Source organism: Chiroxiphia lanceolata, chromosome 3 (genome assembly GCF_009829145.1).
Source record: "Chiroxiphia lanceolata isolate bChiLan1 chromosome 3, bChiLan1.pri, whole genome shotgun sequence".
Taxonomy (NCBI): Eukaryota; Metazoa; Chordata; class Aves; order Passeriformes; family Pipridae; genus Chiroxiphia; species Chiroxiphia lanceolata.
The window spans coordinates 10,790,778-10,816,591 of record NC_045639.1 but is presented as its reverse complement, the minus strand read 5'-3'; the positions used below and the strand labels follow the sequence as shown (position 1 = coordinate 10,816,591).

The window sequence follows — 25,814 nt, the reverse complement described above, 5'->3', positions numbered from 1 at the left end:
TAAATGTCTTTTGATTGCTCGCATATAGGATTCAGCTTTGTTAGGGAGCAGTCCTGTTCCAGGGGATTTCCCACAGCTGGGTTCCAACCTGCCATCTGAAGGCAAGATGTTCTAACAAACAAAAGTTCCCCAAAGCCATTACCTGTGGGACAGAGGGGTGACCTGATCACTGTTAGCAGTGACAGGGGTTACTGGGGGAACTGTAAGGTAGCAGAAAGGCTGGTGCGGGGATGGTCACCCCCAGCTGCCCAGCCCTGGGCTGGCATGGCCCCAGGCAGTGGGAAGGACTGGGACAGAAGAAAACAGGGCAGGAAGAAGAGAATTTTGAAGCTTTTAGGCTGCTTATAAAAGGTTGCACCATTAAGGAAGGCGCAACTGAAATAAACTTAATTTGAGAGTTTTTAATACTACCTTTTACGGACTGGAGGCTGCCAGTACTAAGTACAAGTGCCTGTGTATCTCACCTCACCCCTCTTTACCTGACCCCAGTCTGAGTGCCTAACCCTGTGATGATCATGGATGATGGAATGATCTGCTGCCGTGTGTGTGTGCCTGTGGTTCCCTCAGCCAGGCATGCTCACCTGTCAGCATAACAGATGTCATTAATTGTCAGTCAAAATAAAGCTCTAAAATCACAGTTGTTTTTAAAGACCAACTTCTTTAATGATACATACCAGTGTTATACTAAGCTTATAAAATAAAGTTGTCTGCATGTAAATACAAGAGAAACATTAAGAAATCAATAGTGATCAGGACAGGGATTTCGATTCCTGTACAAATTTAGAAATGACTCGAGAAGATAAATTAACATACATGGCTGTGACAATATGAACATAGGTGTAGTCAACGTGATCCATTTATTGAAAAAAGAGGGCAGATCAAGGATTAAGATATTAACAGGAGATCCAGTCTTGAATGGGATGTGAAAAAGCAAACACCACACGTGGATACTGAGGCATTTTTCTCAAGTATTGGATTCTTTGGGCAAGTTTGGAACACGGATGATTCCCACTCTCACGATACGGAAATGGAGGTATTGACAGCCTTACCCCAGTACCTCGACGTACAACTGGGATAGGACATCCCACTTGTAGTTTGGGGGGGGTTGAAGAGGGCTACAGGTTGTGAGCACATGAAATACAGGGGTTTAAGAGCCTGTTTAGCAGTAGTGAAACTTTTGGTTTTCAACTGTGCCTTCCTAAAACGTCACAGGAGTTGCCAACCATGTTGTCCCACATGTATTGCTTCACAGCTTTATTTCTGCAGTTACAAGCAATTCAAAACTACTGAATGTTCGAGGCAAGCCTCTTAACTTCTTATCAAAGAAGATCTGTCCATCTTCCCGCAAGACAAACAGTATTGCACTTCAAGGTTATATTAACTGAGTTACAGAATCTCTTTAAGGACTGAAGCATTACTTACGCACATCCATGGCACTATGTGGCTGCTTAGAGATAAGCAAGAGAAATTAATTTTAAATTAATACTGCAGGGTACTGTGAAGATGACAAAGCATAGGCCCTCTGTGTACTTAGATTTCTAATGCTTAAAAGGTTCTTCCATGATGAGGCTGGTTTAGCACAGCAGCCTCAGACCTGACCGTGCCCTCTCATGGACTCAGTGGTCCAGGATCCGCAGGTTGCCAGACACGATTTTATTCTCTAGTAGAGCTCCAGCTGGGATGTCAATCCTGTCCCCATGATTTGCAATGATGATAACTGTTCCCTGGGTTTAGAGAAAAGAAAAGAAAACAAAGTGTTTAGAAACTTGTTACTTGTTAATTTGGAAGGAGGGAGTAGGTTGTCTGGAGGACCATTTTGGTGTCACAGGTGGCACAGCCAGAGCCTGGATGCACTTTGTTGTATTGTTTCTGCATAGGCTTTTTTATGGTTTGGTTTTCCCCCCCCCCCAGAACAAAGGTTTTAAACAAGCATTATTGGAAACACTGTAATTACCAACAGACTAGATACTGTCAGCCTACAAGCAGAATTGTAACTTCTTTGAAGATACATACTTGCTGTAAGGGCTCTTGTCATGTCTGCTTGCTTTGAGGTGAAAAAATGTTACCCCCATCAGTCCCTGTGTCACAGCCCAGCCCCCCGCTGCAGCTGTACAGCAAATCTGGGCACAGAGGGACAGCCTCGAGCCTCAGAGCTGAGCCACTGCCACTGCTGGGGGAGACAGCCCCACCTTGCACCCATCTGTCAGCTGCTGAACTGTCCTAGATGCTAAGGAAGAATTTGGGAGAGAAACTTAACCTGCTCAGCGCCAATACTTACTAATAAATCAAGAACTAATAAATCAAACTGATGAGAAGGGGCCGGAAAAGGTGTGGTAAGGCCAGCCTGGGAGGTGAGGTGGGACATGCCTTGTGAAGCCACAGGACAGAGATGGCAGCAGTGTTTGAACAGAGACCTGAGGTCTGTGGTACTTTCAAGGCTCACAAAAAAATCCTCATCTCTCCCTGGGCCTGTATAGAGCAGCAGCTCTGGCAATTAACACCCTGCACTCCTTCACAGGGGTCACTGTCCAGCCTTGGCCTCTATGATCCTTGGGCCAGTTCCCTAATTCCCAGGAGTGCTCCTATGGACTGTGTGTACAGGCACTGACCGAGGCAGGATCAATGCCCAGGGAGCAGAGATCAGTCATGTTTAGTGCAGGGGCATCCTAATTACACACTCACCTTTAATGAAACATTCTTCCCAAATGTAACATCACCTGAAACCGTGAGATGATCCAGCTCCAGCATATCTGGAATACTTTCAAACCTCCGTAGGTAATCTTGAACCTTTTAGAAGGAGAAAATAATAGAGACAGCTTTAAATCTATCTGTGGATTAAAGACAAGCCTCTTGACTGCTCCTTTCAGGAACCTTCCTATAATCTACATCTGAATCAGTATAGGAGTTGCTACTTTGTAATTTCTTTCAGAGATAAGTGTGAGGAACAGTAGGGACAGCTTCCCACCAGTGCTGGGCAAGCTCTAGAGAACACACACAGCCCAGCTCACCTTCCATTTCCTCAGCTGAGAGGGTACAGGAGCACCCAACAACAGGAGGAGGCTACATGTACACGTTAAGTACTTTGCATTCTCACAGTTCTTTACAAAGAGCAAAAGGCAATGCCCAGATGGGCAGAGGGAGATAAAGTAAACCTCACTTTTAACTTATTTATTGCTATGAACTGTATTTTTATCCAAAGAGATAAACACCAAGTATAATTATAGGAGTTTACCTTTGTGAAAGAGCTTCCCAGTTTGACAAGAGGCACTGTTGGGAATTCACGCTTCTCGCTCATGGTTAGAGACCCAGCATTAAGGCTGTACAAGTTTGACATCACAAGCAAGAGATCTGATGTGGTCTTAACAGGCAGGAAACGACTACGAGGTACGTTTATCCCCAGAGAGTTTTCAAAACTCTTGATAGCAGCACCAACTGCAGTCTCCAGCTGGATAACATTCAAGCCTCCATCCAGAGTCTGGAAGAGAAAATTCACATGAGCACAACGAGCAGGTTCTGGGTCTCAGAACTAGAGCCAAACATCAGCCAGAGCTCTGCCTTCACCCACTTCCTGAAGGCAGCAGTGCCTGTTGGTTACCTGGAAACAAACAGTTCCCCTAAACCCTCCCTGGCTGGTTACCTTTGGGTTAACAATGATCTCCATGTCAATGGCGTTCTTCTCCTGCAGCCTTTTAATTGCAGACAGAGCAATCCACAGATTGTTGGTATTGAATATTTTGAATTTTGACACAGACTTGAATTCATCCACGTGTGCTTTTGGGACCTGAGCTATCTCCACAAGCCTCAGCTTATTTTCGTATTGCGTGAGCGTGCCACCCTGTGAGGGGCAAATGAGAAGTTTTAAGTCCTGCTCATAGAAGCCAGAGAAATCCTCCCCTCAGCCCAAACAGAGGCACTGGTTTGTTGGCATTTAAACTTGAGCCTCAGAGCAAGGTTCAACTGAACACATTTCTTGTTTTTAGTAACCAGCTAGCAGGTTACTAATTATAGAGTGTGTTTAAAGTACAGTCAGAACTCTCCAACGATCATATTTCAGCACTCCAAGACAGTTAATTCCTTTAATGAAAGTTGTTGGGAATCTTTTGCAAGTGCCACTGTTGTCAAGAACCACCTTCAGCAGTGCTTTGCTAGATGACAGAACAAAAGCTAAATTAAATCTGAGTACTTCAGTAACCTGAACTGGATTCTTACAGGGCATTTCTGTGCTTTTATAGGACTAAGTCAGAGCTTTCTTAAGAGGTAATAAACACAGGAAAAAAAAAAATCACATATCATCCACACTCACATTTACAGGAACAGAGGCAAAGCACACTTACAGGACAAATTAGCGCAGGCCACAAGTATTTGATACGTCATAAGCCTCTGACACGTGGCACACCTGGACTTTGTACAAAAGTCAAGGGTCTAGGACAGGAGCAGATGTGCAGCTGCACCACACGTTGTGCAATGCATACCTGGACAGCTCAGTAAGTAGCTTAGGCAGCTTTCAGTCAGAGGATGTAGCTGCTGCATCCCAGCCCTCAGTGCTCTGTTTTTACCACCCTCAAGCTTCTCCCCCTGTGTCAGTGACAGTTTGGAGAAGGCACAGAGGTTGTGACCTGCACCCTGCAGAAATCACTCGTGTTTGTGGTCAAGCCCAGGCTGCCCTTGTCTGCCGCTGCCCAGAACGTGGATCAAATTTGTTCCGTGAATTAGAACGTCATAAACTTGCTGGTTTTGTGCAAGTCAAATTAGAACAAAGCTGATGTGTTAAATGGTGCCTAAAATAGCTATAAGGAGATTGGATGTATGTATGTCTGAATCCATGCATTCAGAGGAGGTGAGAGGCTGGAGATCACCACCAACACACCAGGCACAGACACACTCACACCCATCTCCCTTTACCTTCACATCTGCCCGGGTTTTGTTTGTGACTTCCATGACAAATTCACAGCGTTTTCCATTGGGTGGGTTCATAAGGTGGTTAAGAATGTAAAGGTCCACAGTGGCACCCAAATTATCTATATTGGACACAAATATATATTCCTTCCCCTCTGCAATGAGGTTATCCAGCAGACCAGAGTTATAGAAACTGGCGTAGATGTCTCCATGGCCTGGAGGGTACCAGCACTCCGTGTTCTCTCCTGAGTAAGAGACATCCTTGGCTATTGGCAGCAGAGTTTCCTTGTTAATTCTAGGATACCTGTGAAGACAATGGGTTTTGTTAAGTTCTCACCAATGTCAGACTGGCATAAAGAAAAAAATACAACAGCAAAGGTGCAACTCCCTGGGCTTTCCCACACAGCTTTTGAAGGTGTGCCCTCCAGGTTACTGTAAGTACTCCCAATTGGAAGACCCATCCAAATTCTGAGGTGAGAAGCTACAGAATGCAATCTCTCTACTCAAGGATTTAAAGCCAGTTCTCAGACCATGCTGTAAACCAACCTGCCTTTCACAGGCAGGTTCAGAACATGCCAAGCACACCTCTGACCCAGCAGCCACTTTGATTAGAGTTTGTTCTGGATAAGGAACCATGGTCTGTCTCCCTCCAGAGCCTAGGGACACTAAAAGCAAATTCAGGGATCAAGTGGCCAGAATCTCATACACCATTATTCCTAAATTTCTTAGAAACTGGGTCCCACACATACCCCTCTCCCTGATTTTAATACATTGCCCTTGACTCTGCCCAACACCCTCATGTTTCAGTCTCAAAAAGAGACCTAAAATAGACTGAACATGGGTACAGAAGACACTATTGCTACCCCAGCACCTCAAACTAAAATCCACCCCATTTGGAATTTGGAGAAACAAGCTAATTAGTCCTTTTACCCCAAGTGGTGAAGTTTTTTGATACCTGCTTTGATTAAAAGTATATATCTTCACACGGCTGTGACTGTATTTCTGCAGGATTTTCTTTGTGTCATCGTCAGTGTTGAAGGAATTCATGAGAACCAGAGGAACATCGGTGTTGTAAGATTTGTTTAAATGCTGAGATGGGAAATAGATGGTAAATTCAGCATGTATTATTAAGCTTTAACTCCTGACATCTAAGATTTTGGGAGAAAGAAATTAGATAAAACAGACTAGAAATAATAAATGCATGAGAGAAAAGAGAGATGCACTTATGCTGACAGAAAGGATAATAAATTGGGTAAAGGAAAATAAATCCTTGTTAGTAGTAAAGATAGGGCCTGTATTAATTAATGTAGCTTTAATTAATCTTTGTTTTTAAATCTGCATCAAAATTTGTAATTTGAAAAGCACAACACCACAAAATGATGGTTTTAAGTTTTAGCTACTGTTGAGTACAAAAGGCATGTTTTCCATCAAATTGTTACAGTCTGTCAAGATGACATTTCCAAACTGTCTCTGCACTTTTGAGCCTTCTTGGGAGGCCATGAGATGGACAACGGTATCAAGAGTACATAATGAATGAAATGTCACCATGTTAATTATTTGGGAATCTATAGAATGGAGCTGAAATACACAGGAGCATTTCCATGTGCGCAGCAAAAAATTGGAGATCACGACAGTGTTTCACCAAAAACAGTGTGCGGGGAAAAAAGAAACCAAACTCATTTCAGTGAGTTTTAAGCTTTGTGTATGAGCTTGCCCTCATCTGCTGGAGCGTGTTTGGGATCATTATCCTTTGGTGGAGTTGGGAGACTTCCACAATGATCCTTTGGATAAAGAGCTGCATCAGTTGGATGTAAATTTGAGTCTGCTACAGAACCATCTATCACATATGGGAGAGTAACTCCAAACAAACACCACACTGAGGCAAAAATTGTTGGCACTCCAGAAACTATGGAACAGGCACACCCAATTTCCTACTCTAATGACTATCTTCATTATCTGCTGGAAGAGGAACATTCAGCATTAAAAGCATAAGCTGAAATGTCCTCTCCCAACACCAGCAGCTGTTATTTTCTTTCCCTCTTCTTTCTTCAGAGGAAAATGCCAGCAATTACTTCCAGCATGAGAGTTTAACTTCAACAAGGAACTTGGAGCTGCTTGAAAAGCTTTGTTCTAATGCACTTTAAAAACCCCTTTTTAAAAAAGATAAACTTGCAGCTGGAGGAGTCGGAAACAAGCCCAGGAGTTAGTTACCCAGGCCAGACCAGCTCTACAGTGTGACTGCTTGTGTTTCTGGACACAATTCCCACTGTCCAGGCTGGTGTGAACAGGCTGGATCACACTTGTGCTAACACGTGTGGAGGGGACGGTGCTGATTGCTCCGTCCCTTTGGAGTCTACTCTTCCCAAAGGAATTCTCTACTTCACCCCAGCACTGTGACCAGACCTCGTTTCCCTCTCCTCTTCCTTTTGGCAAGCCTCCACTGTGATCCCTCTTAAAAGGTCAAGCAGGAGCAGCTCAGTGTGTCTTGCTTCCTCCAACGCAGAAGGAAAAGCTCATCAAACGTTACCTCAATCTGCTGAACCGTCAGATCCAGGAAGGTGTTCTCGTTTCGCACCCCGATAAGACTTTTGGGGCCTTTACAGCCCATGCTGGTGCCCAGGCCACCATTGAGTTTCACAACCACCAGCTTGTTCAAGTCAGAAGCAATGTTATCAGGCAGGCCTCTGGCCTTGATCTTCTCATAGGGCTGGATCTGGGAAAACAAAACCCCAAAACCAGCAGTCAGGTATTTGGAAGGAAATTGTTTTCTCCTAAAAACTTTCAGAACTTTAAATCTGGTGAGAAAACCCACACTTATTTATATGCTCTAGGACACTAAAGAACATCTGCAAAGTGAGTCTATAATAATCTGATTTGTTATGGTACAAATAACCTGATTTGTTACTACAATAACCTCTTTCCTTGAGAGGTTCTATAGACTTTGTGACACCAGTCACCATCAGCTTCACTCAGATAAGAAGATGCCTCTGTCTGCTCTTCCAGGTTCAGAGAACTGACTCAGTGGTAAAGACGGGTAAGGAAGAAGTCACAACCCTCTTCTTGTCCTGCAGAAGGTTTCCCTGGGTGCCATCTAACTCACTGTCCCAGTAAGATGACCCCCTCTCCCTCTTCAGTCAGGCCCAATTTAGGAACTCATATGCATGCAGGGCATATAACTTTCCTTCCCTGAGCAGCTTAAACTCATAGATTTATTTTTTTTTATACTTTGCTCTAAGGTTGTCAAAGGCAACGTTCTTGGCAAAAGGTTGGTTCTTTAACTCAGGCTAAACTAACTTTTATTCCAACTACTAGTCCGATCTAATAATTCATCTCTCCCAACAGCATGATACAAAGTGGAAGAAAGTTCCTAGTTCTTATCCTGCTGTTTTCAGGATGTGTTCATCCAGCTCACAATAAAATTTAGAGAGAGTCTTCTACCTCACTGACAGGTTTAAAAACAGAGCCTGGGCTACATTTAGGGCTAGTGGTGGAGAGCAAAATCAGGCTTGTAATGACAGTGTGTCTCGCATTAGGCTCTGCTTGTTCCCTAATCCAAAGCACCTCAGGCAGAGAGACAACAGTAACAATGCCACGGTAAGAATCATGCCAAAACTGTTAGAGCAGAATCAATATAATTATCCTTTAGCCTCCCCTTCTAAAGATTTTCTTTTGCAGAAAAGCCTTGGTGTTTCAGTGCTGTGTGTGTTCCAGCTGCAAGAAAATTATTTTAAATGCTGATAAGGGGTGTGTGAGATCCACAGCTGATTTCCAAGAACAAATACATACAGAGTAGTTTTCAGAACTGTGTTTGCTTTGGGCAAGTTGGGCTGGGGTTCAAATGGAAATTCGCACTGCACTGGAACAAGAGTCATATTTCTTACTGGGATGTGTGGGTGTAAGGAGGAGAGTTTGTGCAATTCCAGCATTCCAGTGTACCACAGGCAGCAGATTAGAGCGGTTCCCTCACATTAGGGAAATTCTGCCTTATGGGATCTGAAAAGCTTATAGGATATATATAAAGATAAGGTGACTCCACACGGAGTTCTTGTGGCTCAGACAGAAAGCAGTAACACAAACACTGCCATTTCCCAGAGGACAAACACAGGAACTTCCTTCCAAGGTTCCAGGAACTTTTCAGGAACAGAAGAGCGCAAAAAGCAGAATCTCGCTGTGCTTTGTCGACAACAGAGATTGTGTTCAGGCTGGGCAGACACCTTGACAAACAACCGTTCTTCTCATTAACAAAGAGATGATAAACACTGATTTTAATGTCTTGGAGATACATCAGGAAGCTTAATGAAGGATTCACTACCAGCAGGACCTACAGAGATTTACACTCAGATTTACTGCTTCCCATCCACTCCAAGGTCAATAGCGCTCTGTATTAGACTGTGAATGGATTAGAAGCATTTCAGCTTGAGCTTTAGCTGGGTGGGACGTGAGTCACATCCACAATGTTCAGACACCGTCTGAACATCCAGAAAAATTATCTCAACTTTCACGTCTCACTATGTTCTTCTTGCATCACTCACAAAAAGCAGAAAGACTGACACTCAGCTCAGGGCTAGACTGCCTCAAAAATCATTTGCTTTTGCTGAAGTGCCAACTACCCTTTCATGCCTTCACCATCATGCCTGAGACCAGCTTATGCAGAAAGCTCAAAGTAAAAAATCCTGAAGAAGTTAACAGTTCCATCCAGGCCCTCCAACAAGGACTCAGTTCACTGGATGTTGCATCAGTTACAACACAATTTATGACTCAGCCTCACTAAATGTTTCAGTTTCTTCTGGCACAGGCATTGGAAACGACAACTTGGCAATGAAGCCCTGGATCTTGAAGGGTCTTTAATTCAGAAAATAACAAATGTCAAGAACTCAAGTTCCAGCAGGAATGTTGTAGCATCAGGACTGCTGGGTGCCAGTGCTATCATGTAGCAGTTCCAGTCACGTGTAGGCACTAATATGCAGAACTACCTCATGATCTACAAGCGTATACGCAAGTGTAAGAAGTGCTCCACAGTAATAAAAATCAATCCTTGCTCTAAAGGTTTGGAACAGTGGGCTTGACAAGTAAATGCTGATGGGGAAATTCCTCAGGAAAAAACAGGGGCAGGAATGACATGGCTTACAGCTGCCTGGCTGCAGTGTTACTCACTTGAGACAGGTCTCACAGCCGTGGTTTGGGAGTGTTCTAAGATGACATATGCAGCTTCCTTTGTTTTGCAGCCAATGTCACAAAAGTGATTTCTCAGAACAGTTTGCATGAGGCAGCATTGGGAGTCTGACAAACAGATTTCAGAATCATACTCCTACTGCAAGGAGGCTTTGCAAGAGTTTGTCAGAGACAGACAAAATGAGCATCAGGGCTGTCATTGTGGGCAGACGGGAAAGGAGTACACCCATATTAGTTAATATGTACTTACACTACCAGGAAACATTTACTCAGCATCAAGGGACAGTTCTAGAAATACCACCAAGTGAAGAAGTCTCTGCCCTGGTGAGACCCCACCTGCAGTGCTGCACCCAGGTCTGGAGTCCTCAGCACAGGAAATACATGGACCTGTTAGAGCAGGTGCAGAGGAAAGCCACAAAGATGATCAGAGAGATAGGACCCCTCTCCTGTGAAGGCAGGATGAGAGAGCTGGGGTTGTTCAGCCTGGAGAAGAGAAGGCCTTCGGGAGACCTCACTGCAGCCTTCCAGTACCTAGAGGGGGCTTGCAGAGGAAGAGTGACTTTTTACACAGGCTGATAGGGACAGGACAAGGGGGAATGGTTTCAAACTACAAGAGGAGAGATTTAAATTAGATCTCAGAAAGAAATTCTTTACTCTGAGGGTGGTGAAGTAGAGGAACAGGTCACCTAGAGAAGCTGTGGTTGCCCCAGCCCTGGAGGTGTTCAAGGCCAGGTTGGATGGGGCTTGGAGCAACCTGGTCTAGTGGAAGTTGTCCCTGCCCATGGCAGGGGGTTGGAACAAGATGATCTTCAAGGTCCCTTCCAAACCATTCTAAGATTCTACGAACCCTTAAAACCCGTTTCCAGAGTTGAAGATTAGAAAGGTGTTTTGCTTTTGAGTAAGGGCATAACATTCATTCTTTCCCTTCATGATTCAGTTCACTGAGATGACAACCTGAGCTGCAGACAAGAATCCAACCAATGGGGAAGAAAAAAAAATGTCTCTAACAGACAAGTTCCTTTCACACTCACATTGCTTTGGATGCTCTCTTTACATCCCAGATGAGGTTTTGCATTGCTGTTCTGTGGTTAACTTGGTCACTGCAGTTCTCTCTGAGGCCTCCCAGCAGGACTTTGCTATTGCTTCCAATTCAAACAAACACATTGCTGCAATCTACATCGAGGGGATTAAGTTACACTTGCCATGTCCACATTCTTTACCTCCTCTCCCTTTTAACTGGCACTCTCAGTGTACTTTCTTCTCTGGAGACTGTAACAGTAATGGGTCCTAACTATGCCAGCTATCACTGTAAGCCTTTGGACATATGAAAGCAAAGCATCTGGAAGGAAAAAACAAGTCAAAGGTTTACCAATATTGTGTGAAATGGGTTCAATCATCTGTTACCATCATCAGTATTAGTTGTTACACTGAAAACATGGAGGCCAGGGAGAAATTTCCCATTGTAGAGAAAAATGGAGGAATATTGCAAAGGAAAAATTTCTGTTTAAATTAACTGACAGGAGCCTTTACTTGTCAGTACATGCTTCAGGAAAAAGCAGAAAGCTACATTCAAAGAACAAATATCACAGGTAGACGACCTACAGAAGTCTGATCAGAAATTCTGCTCCTGCATACCACAGTCCCTTGGCATTGGGCAAAAGCCTGAAACACCCTTCCCACCTAAAAGACAAAGCCTATAAGTATTCATGAACTTTTTTAAGCTGCTAAACAAACAAAAAACCAGCAACTTAACACTTTGGCACATTTTTGGGTGCCTCTGTTTACAGATACATGTGCATGTCTGTATGTATATAAACACACATATATATCTAAACAGATGCTTTTTACTCTGCTAAGCATCAGCTGAGGATTATACTTCCCAGAATTCTCATCAGCAAAGCAATTCTCCAAAACAATCATAGGCAATTAGACTTCCACTGGGGAGAGTAAGCTGGTGCTTTCTAGGGTGTGGCCCTTGTAGTGTGAGATTCTCCAAACACCCAAACACCCACCACCTCATAAAACAAGGTCATCCCTATAGGCAATTATAAATCACTTGCAAGATCACCAGTAAACAAGTCTTGTGCATAAAAACCTCTGCACTGTTCTAACAAGACCAGGAGGAGAATATATGTGAGGGTTTATAGCTCAGAAAAGAAAATTCACCTGGAACTGAACAGAAGCACTCAGACAAAACAAGCGTATGTTCACAGATGGATACTTGTCCCAAAGAACTCATTACTACAGCCCTTCAAAAATCATCCCTCTTTATCTCTTCTAAAAGCTCATACTGTTCTTACCTGTACTAGTTAGACTAATAATTCTGATATTCTGGTCTTTAAGAAATCAACTTTTATCTAATAATTCCACAAGTCATATCCCTCAGCAAAGAATCCTCTGGGAGAAGGTCACTTGAAAAGGGTTTCACATAAGACACATTTCACTTTCCACGTTGTGTACCTGACGTGGCTGATGTATTAAAAAGGAGGGGGTAGATATGAGCAGGGTTCAAGGAGGGTAGGGAGATGAAACTCTTATGGTCAGCAAAAAAGAGAAAAGAAAAAAATACTCAAGTAATTTAATTTTGCTTTTGGTTTTTGCAAGCTCTTAAACTCACCTCCTGCCAGATCAGGAAGTTTAAGTATCACCCTAAAGAAAGAAATATTTACTATGACATGAAGAATGCATGGAAGGAAGTTTGTTTGCAGATATTTTGCCCTAGCTTTCTTCTGTAGCACTTATCAAATATGATTACTTAATTTAGAGTTCATGCTAGGAAGCAAAATTCCATTTAAGATCATGCATGCATCTCATCTGACCAGCAGCGATCCGATCTTGCAGAATTCTTACCTTGTCAAAAGTTGCTACGTAGCACAGGGACACATTTGAGAATAAGCAGTACAGACCACAAGGAAGAAGACAGATACTGCCCTTCTCCATTCAGCCCTCTGTGATCTTAAGTTAGACCTTTGCCTTAGTTCTTTTTTAACACCTTGCCATGCCTGGGAATATCCCCTCAGTCTATTTTAGTGCCTTTCCATAACCATCCTGTTTGACATTTGCTCCCAGTGTCCTACTCAGTCATTTTCAGTCCTTTACAGAACTTGTAAGTTTTTCCACGGAAGGTGTGCAACCCTTGGAAAATAGACAACAGCTCTTCCTCTCCACAAAGCAGCCCATTCACTTGCATCAGATTTCTGTAATTTAATCCCAGGCTTTATCTTGACACAGGGAACAGTTTATTCCTTTCATTGTCGTAACTACCTTTTTACATATTTAAAAGACCTATCACCCCCTCCAGTCTCAGCCCCCCTACACTGAAAGAAATCCCCTTTTCTTCAGCCTTCCTTCTAAGTCGCCTTATCTAGAATTCCAATTTCTCACCTTGGCCTCTTCACTGAGGGTGGGCTTTTCTCCCCAAAGCAACACTTCATTCAGTGTTACAGTACAGAAAAGAAAGACATCACATGTTTTTGAAGCTAAAAGAAAACACTCAACCTTGGAAAAACCCTAGACTTGCTCTAAAACAGCATCATTCTTCAACGCTTTATAGAGCAGCACTGCATCTGTTCTGGAAGTAACCAGACAGCCTGCCTTTCAGTTGGAAACAGAGCCTCGATTGAATCACACAGAGAGCCTCAGAGAAACCACAAACCTGTGAGGACACAGAAGTCCTGCAATATGCCAAGATCACTACGCTGGGAAAAGCAAGAATCTGTAGCACAACTACACCATTAGAGTCAAAGGGACAGCCTGGGGCCACAGATGAATCAATAAAATGAGGTTAGGTTTAATAGGAAGTATTTATTTCAGTACTAAACAGTGCAGAGAAAATATATAGTGCTTTTTCAGCAGCAGCTCAAGTTACAGGTTATAAGTTACAACAACATAGATGGCACTAGGAAATTACTCTCCAAAACCCCCCACAGTCAACTTCTTGTTTCAGATCCCTTTCTTTTACTGAGCTGCTGTAAGTTAGAGGAGTTGCTAAATGAGCTCTATTACCCAGCCCACTCACCATATGTCCCCTTTCAAATTACTTAGCATAATGGATCTCTGGAAACAGTCTCATCTGAGACGTGCAACCTTCTTTTAGGGGCAGGAGGGAAATGGGAGCAACAAGGGTCGAACCTACTTCCCCTCTGACACAAGTTCCAGTTTACTCCAGAAAAGGTACCAAATGGTAAGGTGGCATCAGTCCCATTTTGTTCCCCTGCTCAAAGAACAGCTAACAAAATAACACCAAAGAACTTGACACATATGGTAAGCAGGACCTGATGTTCAGGAGCACATACAGCATATGTCAACAAATATTTATTTCTCAGTTCAAACCCAAAGCGTTGTCCTACTTGATTTTAGGGAACCGTGGCAGATAGATCCCCTCGAGGGGTGGATACACCATTTGCCTTAAGTAGCAATTATCAGTTTTATGTTCCTTACAGACTGCCACTTCATTGCAACTTACAGAATCTTCTGGAGGTCTCTGAATCTTCCCCCAGTCCACAGACGGTCCCTTTTCTTGTAGGAATCTATGAAATAACTTCTTAAATCCTTCCAGGTCCTTTTTAGTGTGCTACAAAAAAGAAATACATTACTAAATGCTGATATTTAGTGCATACCTATTCAATCACAGAAGCATTTCTACACATTTATGTACAATCTATTCACAAGAGTAATTTCATTAGCACTGAAGTAGATATGCTAAAATTTATGTAAAATTCTAGAGGGTACCAAAAGCTCATTTTCACTAAAACTCAAGGTACAAAACCAACTTGGATACCTGCACAACAAGTATTTTGTGAAAATCATAACCTTAACAATTTGACCCAATCTTTAAGATAACAGCTTTACCCTCCCTTTCTGTAATCCACTGAAGATTACATAGAACCTTTAATAACTAAAGATGATTAAACACTTAATAACTCCATCACCCAGTTTATAGGGAACTGAAAGTCTCCTACTGACATTGTATCCAGGCTACTCTTCCACACAGGATCAGAGCACATCCTAAAAATAAGGACATGGTAGTATGTGATTTATGGCCTTGTCTAAGATCTGCCTCAATGTCCTGCACTCAATTTCTCATGCTGAGTGGCACCCACGTCCTGCTCCTTACCTCTATCTCATTTGAGTTTGCGGTCGCAAGTATCTTATCGAGTTCTACTTTCATTGAATACTCCAGCTCTTGTCGAATGACTTCCTGAAACTGTGAAGAGCCAGCTTGAGACATTGCTTTGCTGAAATCTTGAATAAAAATGAAAACAGGGGTTAAAAAACCAAAACAAACCTAGTTTATTTAGATTACAAATAGCCTTCAGTTTTGTTTAAAAAAACATGATAAACTCATATAATCTAGTTTCATTTTATCACTTGTACTACAGGAATCTCAAGTTTTTGTTCGTAGTTAGTTACTTGTGGAACAGACCTTAAATTGGGGCCAAAGAATAACAACCCCTCTTTCAAAACTCAAAAGAACCCGAAAAGACCGATGATCCGTCTCAAGAAGTGTCCAAAAATCCACAGCAGCGTATTTTTTTTGCTAAAGAATTCACATCCTACTGCATCAACACACTTTAGCAAGTGTAAGTGTGAAAAAGGAGAATTTTCTTAGTGGAAAGCTCTGCAGAACATTGTGATTGAGCGTATCCTTCTGTTCACCTAAGCAAATAAAACATACGCTTTCGTTATTTATACAGCGCGTTTTCACACGATCTTCTGTTTGTTCCAGTAAATATTCCCTCACTTTATCGTGTGAGTATTTTCACACTACAGCATGCATTTCAGTTACTAAGCAACCTAGAAAATTGGGCTGTCTATCACTTCAGCATTTGTTTTACTTTTGAAAGTGATAAGCTTCATGAATGTGGAAAAGAGTAAATACACAAATGTTCTATAAAGTCCACCCCGCAGGAAGAACCGGGAGAGAACATGACTGTTTTCCAACTGAAAGCATTTGAAGCGAGTGTGTTCTCAAAAGACATTCTGAGTATGTTCTCTAAAGACCTCAGTTAATTTAATTTCTGCCAAATCCCTTGAGTAATGACTTCCCTGTAACACAGAGAGTGATGTATTGCCAAATATAGCTGGATTTTAGAAACACCCTGAATACTAGTGCAAAAAGGGACAGAAGGGAACTTCGCGAGTGAACAGTGATACTGACAGAAAATATTGTTAGGAGAGGAACCTGCATTTAAAGTCTACCTTCTGAGAACACACATTAAAAGGCTCTCCTATTGAGAATGCCTAAGAATGGCAGAGACGGTTCATTTTAATATAATTCTGATTGTATTTATTTTTTTAAGCAAAGTATTCCATAGCCTCAGCCTCAGTGACAGTATGTAATCCTTGCTTTGAAGCCCACAGAAGCCATTTTCCTGACTGCACTGTTTTGCAGGTAGGGGAGGGAGGAAAAAAAAAAAAAAAAAAAAGACAGACAAGTGCTGCAGTGCACATACTGTGTGTGGTGCAACACGGGAAAACATCAGCTCAAGATGAACAGTGCAGTGAACAATAGGTTCTTTTTTTAATCAAATGCTTCATTTAGTAGTAAAAGCAGGTAAGAGTTGAAAGCCTTTTAGGCACATCTTTCCAGGTCAAATACATAAAAACACAGACAGCTCTTCATCAGGAAGCACTTTTTCCTACAGAAAAACAAGGAGGTCTGTACCAGCTTAATACTTTCATACCAAACTGCTACAAGCACTGTCTTTTCATTCACACATTTTGGGTTGATGCAAAGCAAAACAACGGCTAGGAGATGCTTTCACATGTTTGTAATCCTCCCTGCAACATATTACAATACACCACTTCTGGTACAGCAACACAGTGGCCATTTCTCACAGTTCATCAGCCTGTAAAACATCTGAACCTCCCAATGTGACGCCAACACACCTCCCAAGTGTTCAGAGACTTTCAGTCGTGCTGTTAAACACACTGGGGCTGAAGGAGGCAGAGCTAGCCAGCAACTTCCCCAGGTTGCCATGTAAGTAGGAAAAGTCTGCTCGCTCATATTGGCCAAAAGACTTGTATCTACCAGATAAAGCCATTTAGAGACTAAGTAGCATACTAAATAAATCAAAATAAAAAGGCATCATAAAAGTAAGTGCATGATAACGTCCTCGTTTTGGCATCTTTTTTTTTTCCTGTAATACTATGAATTCTCACAAACTGAATGAGCAAATGCTAAACACATTTGATCGTCAACACCCTCGCAGAGAAGCAAAGTAAACCTGTTGCTTTTTCCAATACCAAGCATCAGGCACTCAGAGCGGCAGTAGATGGGACAGCTCTTACCTAAACCCAGCCTGCCAAAGCTGCCAGCACTGGGGGTTGCACCCTTCATGGCAACAGAGGATATTTAGTTTACACTGACCACATAACAACTACTGTAACCCCTCAGTCTCATCCAGATTCAATGTGTCAGGGCAAGGTTTCTTAGGCAGAGTACCGTTAGTGCTGTTGGTCCAATTATTATTTTGGGGACAGAGAGAGGAAGGACGTGGTTGGAGTCCATAAAAACACGTGCTTGCCTGGTGCAGGAAAAGTATCTATTCTGCATACATAAGACTTTGAATACTGTAACTAAGCAGCCAAAAGAAACAGCAACACAAAGCTCTTCTGCTTATAACACGCCATTGCAAGGCAGAGGCTTTGAGCACTTCTCTTAAGAGACGTCCACCAGGATGTGGGCTGGACAGGGATCTCTAAAGGCTCCCTGAAGTACTCTCTAAAGGCTCCCCAAAACAAGACCACACCATCAGCATTGGTACACATGCTCCAAACAATCTCAGTACTAGTTGTTCCCATGCCCCTCAGAGATTTTGGGAAGAAGCTGGTATTTATGCATCCCAGCCTACTGCCAGCAGAAAGGCAACTGCAGTCCTTTAACGTGAGCTACAGATGAATTTAACAGCCTGGGTGAAGATTGATTTCCCTTTTCACCTGAGTAGCAACTAGGGCAAAGGCCAGTGTAACTGTATATCTTAAAGCGGTTCTTTCCTACAGGCAACTAAAATTTCCTAAGGCCATAATGAAAAGTAACTATTGTGCCTCTAAAAATCAGATGGGAGGTGGGGGCGCTGGATAATTGCAGGAAGAGATTTCCCAGGATATATGCAGCCATAAAATCCCAAATTGTGTTGAAATAGAAATGCCTCTTCCAAACTATTTCGCCATCAATGCCTCAGATTTCAGCCTAAGCCCACTTTTACAAAACCAATACTCTTGAACACTCATCAGAAGTAAGAAATGGGTAGGACAGGGTAATGGAAGACTCATGGGGGACCTGCCCACACAGGAAATGAGCACAGACCAGAAGAGCATGACTAAATAGTTGAGATTTCAGAAAACACTAGGTTTTGCAAAAATGACCACCCAGCATATCTTATTTTAATGTCTTTGGTAGAAAGTGCTTCCTCCCGAGTCGCAGAGACAGGACAGCTCTTTAATCAAGTTCCTGATGGTGTTTGACGCGTGGAGAATTTCACTCCAGCCCTCCTGCCCCCACTGTTATTTCTAGCACGCCTTTGTGCTCTGCTCTGACTGCTAACCTGGCCCCTGCCCTCACAGCACAAGCCTCAGCACATGGCAGAGTTACCAGCAGGTTTATGATGCATCATTTTATAACTGACATATGAAAAAAACAAAGTATGATAGATCAAGCCAATAAAAAGGAGGGCTTTGTACACTATCAGAAACAAAATTCCTGTCCTCAGGAAAACTGCACAAGGACAGAAAAACAGTGACCCCTTAGAAACTTGCACGTGTTTCCTTTCTGTCACCCCTCATCTTATTCTATGTTAAAAGCAGAGAACACATTAAGATTGATTAATTTTATTCATTAATCCACTCAGAAGAGAAGTTCACTACTTTGGTATTCAGCATACAAGGACCCAGCACAGGAGGGAGTCATGGGACAAGTCAAGCAAGAAGTTCTCTCTCTCATGAGAAAAATGGGGAATCTCTTGAACTGAGGATTATGAACTGTGATTACTTTTGCAATCCAAGTAACAATCCAGAAAGACCTACAGCAGAAAAGTATCTGGGTCTCTTTGGAGCCAGACTACAGCATAAAGATCAAGAAAGGGTGGCCAGTGAGTTACAACACGTAGCTAAACTTTAAATGCTCTATCCTTGAACTCTGTGCTGAGGGCACAGAGTAAATAACTTTCAACAGCTCTGCTTAAAGTTCAAGGCAATCCTTATCTCTGGCAAGGATAAAACTCTCTTTAAATACCCACACTATAAAGTGCAATGCTAATGAATACCACTTTGATTTTCAGAATTGAACGTACCCACTTGGTCTTTACAAACATTTTTATTTTCCTAGTACTAAAGGCAAACTTTGCCAACACATGTCGGACTGAAGAATACGTGAAGTGAAAGCTATATGCTCTGACACTCCTTGACAGATGAGCACATTAGCCTGAGCTAACTCAGGAATTTGCAAGGTAGGAAGCCGTTCTTGCCAGCTGCTCACACCAAGAGTTTAGGTGTTACAGTCAGACACAGCTGGATTTCTCAGTCTAGCAGCTGATCCCCACGCTAAAAATATCACTTGACATTGGCAACATGTTTTAGTACCATTGGCCTGACAAAAGAGTATCTAAATACTGGATACTTTTTTTTTTTTAAAGCTTTTAGGATTGTCAAATCTTTGGTAATATTTAAAAAGCAAACTATGATCTTTACACAGGTTTCTACAGCTTTCAGTTTCATAAATAACATCACTTGTCTGCAAGATGGCTACCTCCAGCAGTAGCCTGAGATAAGCCAATTCCATCTAAAAAGAACAATTAGGAATGTATTTTCGTAATGTATTTCGCAAGGGCTCATCTTGGTAACTTTCAGAGTGGCCGGTTGAGCAACGTGCTGAGAAACACTTTCCTCCTTCAGCTCTCTGCCTTTCGCCCAGATATCACAGGACATTTGCAGACAGGTGATGCATTTACACAGCCAGCGTTGTACAGTCTTGGACACCCAATGTGTGAGGGGACAGTGATTTCCCAAAGCTTGCAAAGGCCCTAAGTTGCCTGCAATATCCAAGTTCGTACAGCAAAAGACCTCCTCGTGTTCCTTCTGCGGGCAGCACTGTATTTGTTGATAGGCCTGCACAGGTTTATATTAAGGAACCCCACAGGCACGGATTTCATTACAAAAAACACCATTAGGATACCGGAAAGGAGGGGGAGAAAAAAACTGCAACAGCAATGCACCAAAGTAATTTTTCTTCCCGAAATGACCTCTTGCGGGTTTGGTTCCCTGTTTCACAGGGAATCCGAAACTCAGACCACGTACACACATGCGGAGAGTAAAGGAGAGCGCCGGAGCCCTGCTGGGATCAGAAAACGCCAAAATGCACTAAAGCCTTCAAAAAAATTAAAAAGAAAAAAAAAAAAAGAAGCGAAGACGTCGGACCTCAGCATTCTTCCTCCCGCAACTTTAGCGGAGCGCTGAGCGGAGGTTTGCGCTGGCGGGGACCCCTTGCACAGTCCCGCCGCTCCCGCCCGGTTCCTCCCGGGATCGCGGAGCGGGCAGAGCCGAGCCGGGCCGGCGGGGGCCCCGCCGGGATCACGGACGGGGCTGCGGGGAATATCCCGCACATCGCACCTCGGCTGCTGCTGCACCCACCGCTGCCCCCGAGCCGCCGGGAGAGAGAGAGAGAGCGGGGCCACAACACACAGCTGTAGGGAGCCGAGAAAAACAAATCGCGTCAGCTTACCTTTCACGAGCGCCGACATTTTCGCTCTTTAATCAATAAACACTCGGCCAAACACGGAGTGCCCCGCACCGGGGGGTTCCGCCCCGCGGCTGCCGCCCCTGCGGAGGCTGCGGCGGGAACGACGGCGACCCCGGCCTCCCTGGGAGCTCCCGCCCGCCCGCCGCGCTGCCCCTCCGCCCAGCGCTCCCTCCCGGGCCGGCGGGCGGGCGGCGAACGCCGAGCAATTTAAATTTCATCAATGGAAGAGGCGGACCCGCCGCGCCCCGGGTTTCACCACCCCCGACCCTCCCCTCCCTTCTCCTCCCCTCCCCTCCCCGCCGGGCCGCCCGCCCGCCCGCCTCCCCCGGGGGGCTCCCGGCGCGGCTCCTCCCCACTCCCGGGGGGGAACACCGATGGGACGGGACAGGCCGGGCCGGGCCAGGCCGGCGCGGTCGCCCCGCGCTCCGCCCGCCCCGTGCGGCGGCCGGGCCGGGGGGGGGGCGGTCCCGGCGGGTGCTGCCCCGGGGCCGGGCCGGGCCGGGGCCCCCCCGGGGCTGTGTCCGGGCGGTGGCGGCGGCGGCCCCGCCGAACCCACCTCGTCCTGCGGCACCGCGGGCGGGGGGCGGGGCCCCGCCCTCCCCCTCCCCCCGCGGCGGGGGCGGGGCCCGCGACCGTCCCGGCGGGCCCCTCGCGCCGGAAGTGGGCGGGGCCCCGCCCTCCGTGAGGGGCCGCGGCGGCGACCTGGGCTTTGTCGCGACAGCCGCGATTAAAGGAGGCTCGGCGAAGGGGTCTGGCGCGCAAGTGTTGAGAGAGGCGGTTGGACACGTTTAGTCTGGAGAAAAGGGGGCTGAGGGGTGACTTTATCGCTCTCCACGGCTCCCTGACAGGAAAAGGTGCAGCCAGGTGGGGATCAGCCTCTTCTCCCAGGCAGCCAGCGACAGGACGAGAGGACACAGCCTCAGGGGAGGTTTAGGTTGGACATCGGGAAGAATTTCTTCACAGAAAGGGTGATTACACATTGCAGTGGGCTGCCCGGGGAGGTGGTGGAGTCGCTGTCCCTGGAGATGTTTAAGGAAAGTCTGGACGTGGCACTCTGCGACGGGGTCTGACGGACGTAGTGGTGACTGGTTATCGGTGGGAATCGATGATCTCAGAGGTCTTTCCCAACCTGATTGATTCTGTGACTCTGTGTGGTTCTGTAATATTTCTGACTTATTAAGTGTATCGTGACTTAAAGCATCTCCACCCGTGGCATTCCACCCCGGGTGCCTGGGCCACATTTCAGTGCTGGGGAGGTATCTGGGCCACGTTCGATGCTGGGGAGGTGCCACACTGGTGCAGCGCCCTTGGCAAGCACAGAGGTGCCAAAGGCCAAGTGTCGCTCCTGAACTAGGCTGTGATTTCCCTCTTCGACAGATGTTTTCCCCATTTTGCCTGCAGACATTTCCCAGAGGTGCTTGAGCTTCCCTCTGCTCGGTGGCGACACCCAGTTATGGCAGAAAACCCCGTGCCCCCTGCCTGCCGTAAGTAACACCCAGCACCCTGCAGGTAAATGGCACCGCCCTGGTTTTTTACCTTCACAGACCAGTGCCCCTTTACCATGAGGAGAGGGGTATGGGAACTGGCAGGGTTCTGCTGAAATCCAGTTTCAAGAGGCGGATGTGTGGGAGGCACAGGCAGCCCTGCCTTCATCCTTCCTGGCTAAAGCTCCCTGTACAGTCTCTGGGAAAAACCAGGCAACTCCCAGGATGAGCCTGTCCGTTTTGGGGTGAGACAACTCTCCTCTACCTCTGCCTGTTCCTTGGCTTTTTAAGAAAACCGAAAGTGCAAAGACCTAAAGTGCTCTGCAAATTTTTCGTCCCAGTCCACTTGACCTGGTAGAATCCCTTTGCATTTTGTATTGCCAGATGGGTGCAGTGGCTCACTGCATGCTGTCTTCTCGACATCAGGGAAGATGTTCCTCTTTCTGTCCCAGATTCACCAGCAGGAAAAAAGTCCTGGGTTCACTCCAGGACTTCAGCAAAGTCCTGAGCCTTTTCTCCAGACATTGATGGGAGCTTGCTGTTATCTTCAGTGCAAGAGCAGCCCTACTCCTGTCCTTGCACTGGTAATTAAAATGCTTTGATTTAAACCTGTTGCTCCATTCCTACAGCTCAGCTCTCCTATGATCCCACATCCAACACCTGCCAGCCAAGAACACAACGTAGATGTTCTCCAGATAGGACCAGAGCAACTTTTGTACAGCTGTCCTGGGTAATTACAGGATAATTACAGGCATGATTTATAGGGTAATAAACACAGATAACTTTTTATCTGCCAGCAATAAAACTAATTCCAGTGACCTGTCTTACTGTGGTGAAACCAGGAGAAAACCTTCCCTCCATCACTAAGTTTTGTGGAAGTAAGGGAATAATCAAGACTGAGCACCAATGGTGTCAGTCACATCACTGTGTTGCTTAGGATGAAGGTAACCAAAACCAGCAAATTTTGGTAAAACTCTTGAGTCCTCAGAGCTCTGGCGGTGTCCTTTTAGGAAATAAAGCTGTTGGGCTGATAAGGTCAGTCCACGCCCAAGCAACTTCTCCTGACTCCTTTGGCAGGCATCAGCTGGAGGATGGACGGAGGAGAGGCTGTGCAGCACAAAACCAAAAAAAACCCACTTAATTGCCCTAGAGCTGTATTAAAATGAAGGAGAGGTTTGCAGCCTCCCGACGCTGCTGCTCCTGAAACACAACCAGGAATGCTCAGGGAACAACACGCTGGCAGCCCATCCATCTGCACCAACATTTTGGGTTAAGTAGACATAGAAATGCCAAAAACAAGTCAAAAGGGCCCGAATGAAAATGAAGCTTTTGCTCCCCCCCCACCCCATGCCTGATGTCACCATTTCACCCAGGCGGTTCAGCATCTTCCGGGAACGTCAGGCTGGACTGCATCACAAAGTAGCAGCTTGTTGTTGGGCACCAAACCCAAACCACCTCCTGGTTTTATGGCTCAAAAATAAACTGTCTCATGAATATGCCTCGTAAATAAATAAATAAAATTGTCACGATTTCCTTTGGTTTTGTCAACAGAGAAGTTTACGCCAATGCAAGACGCTGCCAAAAGAACTGGTCCTGTCCTCCCCTTACTCCATCCCTTCTCCCCATCCCACTTTTGGCTCAGCACTGGCAGTTTTTGGCTGGAAAAGTCATCTTTTGGGTGGGCTCATTTCTGATTTGCAAGTGGGTGGTGGCAAGGGGAGGTGGAAAAGCCCTTATGGGTACCCAGCATCATCCTTGCATCGCACTCTCATTTATTTCTTCTTCAGCATTCCTTGTTAAGTTTCCCGCTGAGGACATTTATTATCCCTCTCTCCTCTCTCTGTTTTTCAGTCGCTTCATTTATTGCCAATTAACTGACTCGTTCGAGCTGAGCAGGGTCAGCAGATAATAGGAATCTGGGCATTTGTGGGGCAAAAGACACAGTGCAAATGCCAAGGAAATATGGCCAGGAGGCACTTGGAAAGCCAAGGTGTGAACATTTTAATTTACTGACTAGGAAATAATAGAAGAAAACTTTTTTGTTGTTGTCCAAATAGTATAAATAGTAACACAGGTGCTTTATGGCCATTTCTCAGTTAATTATATATATTTAATAATGATATCTGTTACAAATATATGTATAATATACATATGATATCTACACATAATACACATAATATATAATACCATAGTAATATGTATATGTGATTTCTATATCTTACGTATATTATCCACACATGATATATTTTTCTGTATTATATAAATATATATTTACAGCTTTTTCTACAATATAAATATACATTTAGAAATCCAAGAATTTGTGTTATATACATATAATCCCAGGAGGTGTGTCTGGGCATCCAGCAAAGCAAGCATGGATCCCCAAGGATCTATATATATACATATGTGTGTATGTGTGTATAAAAACATATATGTCTATCAAATATATATTAATATATAATTAATATATAATTGCATGTTCTCTATATCTTATGTATTTATATATTAAATATTTATAAATTTATATTATGAATACACATATTTACACAGTCTATAAAATCTATATAATATATAGAGAGTTATAGATTGTAATTTTTCTTTTTTCTTTTCCCAGTGAGTGACTGGGAAACGGTAAAAATCAACCTCTCAGCCCTCTTGGGTGGGGCACACAGGGCACACTGCACCTGAGCCCCTCCAACTCCTGTTAGTCCAGCGAGTGCACCAGCCACCTGACACATTCCCAGTTGCTCCTCCGGAGCTTTGTTTCCTGTGACCAACACCCATTTGCACTATTTCCTAAACAAGCAAGGGCTCATCAGCGAGTGCCATCGGTCCCACTCCTGCTTTCCTTTTGAGCTGTCTCTGTGGGCTGGGGAGCAGCCAAGTTCAAACAGCCCGTGCTCGGGCATCAGCCTGGGAGGACACAGAGCTTTAACGGATTTAATAGCACCAAACAGATCAAAGCTTTCAAATTGCATAATTAAAAAATGTCCCCCGAGGCACCAGTCTGTGGTACCACAGGACGCCAACATGGGGTGCAGAAACCTGTGACTACATTTATCTGAAATTTTTCCCGAGTGTTCAAAAAGGTGTAAAAATCCACTATTTATTTTATTTTATTTTATTTTATTTTAAAACACATTGTATTCCAACATATGAACCATGTGTAGTGGAACAATGGCTGTGCAAGCAGGGCATGGGGCAGGGAGAATCCTGGTTTTTAAAATAAAGATTAAAATAAAATAATTTTTTTTTTAATTCTATGCCTTTCTCTCTCTCTTACTTTTCCATGTTTAAAGCATGGACACACAGCACACCTTTGGGGCAACAGCTGGAAGCCACTGAGTCAGAAACAAGCCTGGTTGCACCTAAAAAATCTCCTGTTAACAACCTCAATTGGGGGGACAGTCTGGAGGTCTCGGATGCTCCCCCTTGGATCTACAGGATTCTTGAACAGTGTTTTTGCAGCAGAGCCAACAGGGAACACAGCAGAGGCGGCAAGGGCAGGGTCACCTGGCTTGGGG

General features: G+C 44.5%; 1 protein-coding gene and 1 long non-coding RNA gene across 6 annotated transcripts; one reads left to right on the top strand and one right to left on the bottom strand.

The window, feature by feature from the left end:
* Window positions 1-638: 638 nt before the first annotated feature.
* Window positions 639-21,415, bottom strand: UGP2 (UDP-glucose pyrophosphorylase 2). Of its 3 annotated transcripts, none has more exons than XM_032684311.1 (10): window positions 21,363-21,415; window positions 15,185-15,312; window positions 14,534-14,641; window positions 7,424-7,609; window positions 5,852-5,985; window positions 4,903-5,200; window positions 3,638-3,835; window positions 3,233-3,475; window positions 2,683-2,787; window positions 639-1,724 (listed from the first exon to the last, which is right to left on the bottom strand). In XM_032684311.1, the coding sequence occupies exons 2-10, from the start codon at window positions 15,296-15,298 to the stop codon at window positions 1,617-1,619; spliced, it is 1,494 nt and encodes a 497-aa protein (XP_032540202.1). In that variant the 5' UTR covers window positions 15,299-15,312; window positions 21,363-21,415; the 3' UTR covers window positions 639-1,616. The 3 variants fall into 3 exon arrangements, with proteins under 3 accessions (XP_032540202.1, XP_032540201.1, XP_032540203.1); XM_032684310.1 differs by lacking the exon at window positions 21,363-21,415 and adding an exon at window positions 20,789-20,981; XM_032684312.1 differs by lacking the exons at window positions 639-1,724; window positions 21,363-21,415 and adding exons at window positions 1,904-2,576; window positions 20,789-20,935 and having other exon boundaries at window positions 2,633-2,787.
* A 102-nt stretch (window positions 21,416-21,517) lies between these two features.
* Window positions 21,518-25,601, top strand: LOC116784377. Of its 3 annotated transcripts, none has more exons than XR_004356035.1 (5): window positions 21,518-21,670; window positions 22,208-22,315; window positions 22,717-22,874; window positions 24,142-24,280; window positions 24,905-25,601. It is a non-coding gene; the product is annotated as an uncharacterized LOC116784377 (long non-coding RNA). The 3 variants fall into 3 exon arrangements; XR_004356034.1 differs by having other exon boundaries at window positions 22,743-22,874; window positions 24,905-25,600; XR_004356033.1 differs by lacking the exon at window positions 22,717-22,874 and adding an exon at window positions 22,920-23,055 and having other exon boundaries at window positions 24,905-25,573.
* Window positions 25,602-25,814: the final 213 nt, after the last annotated feature.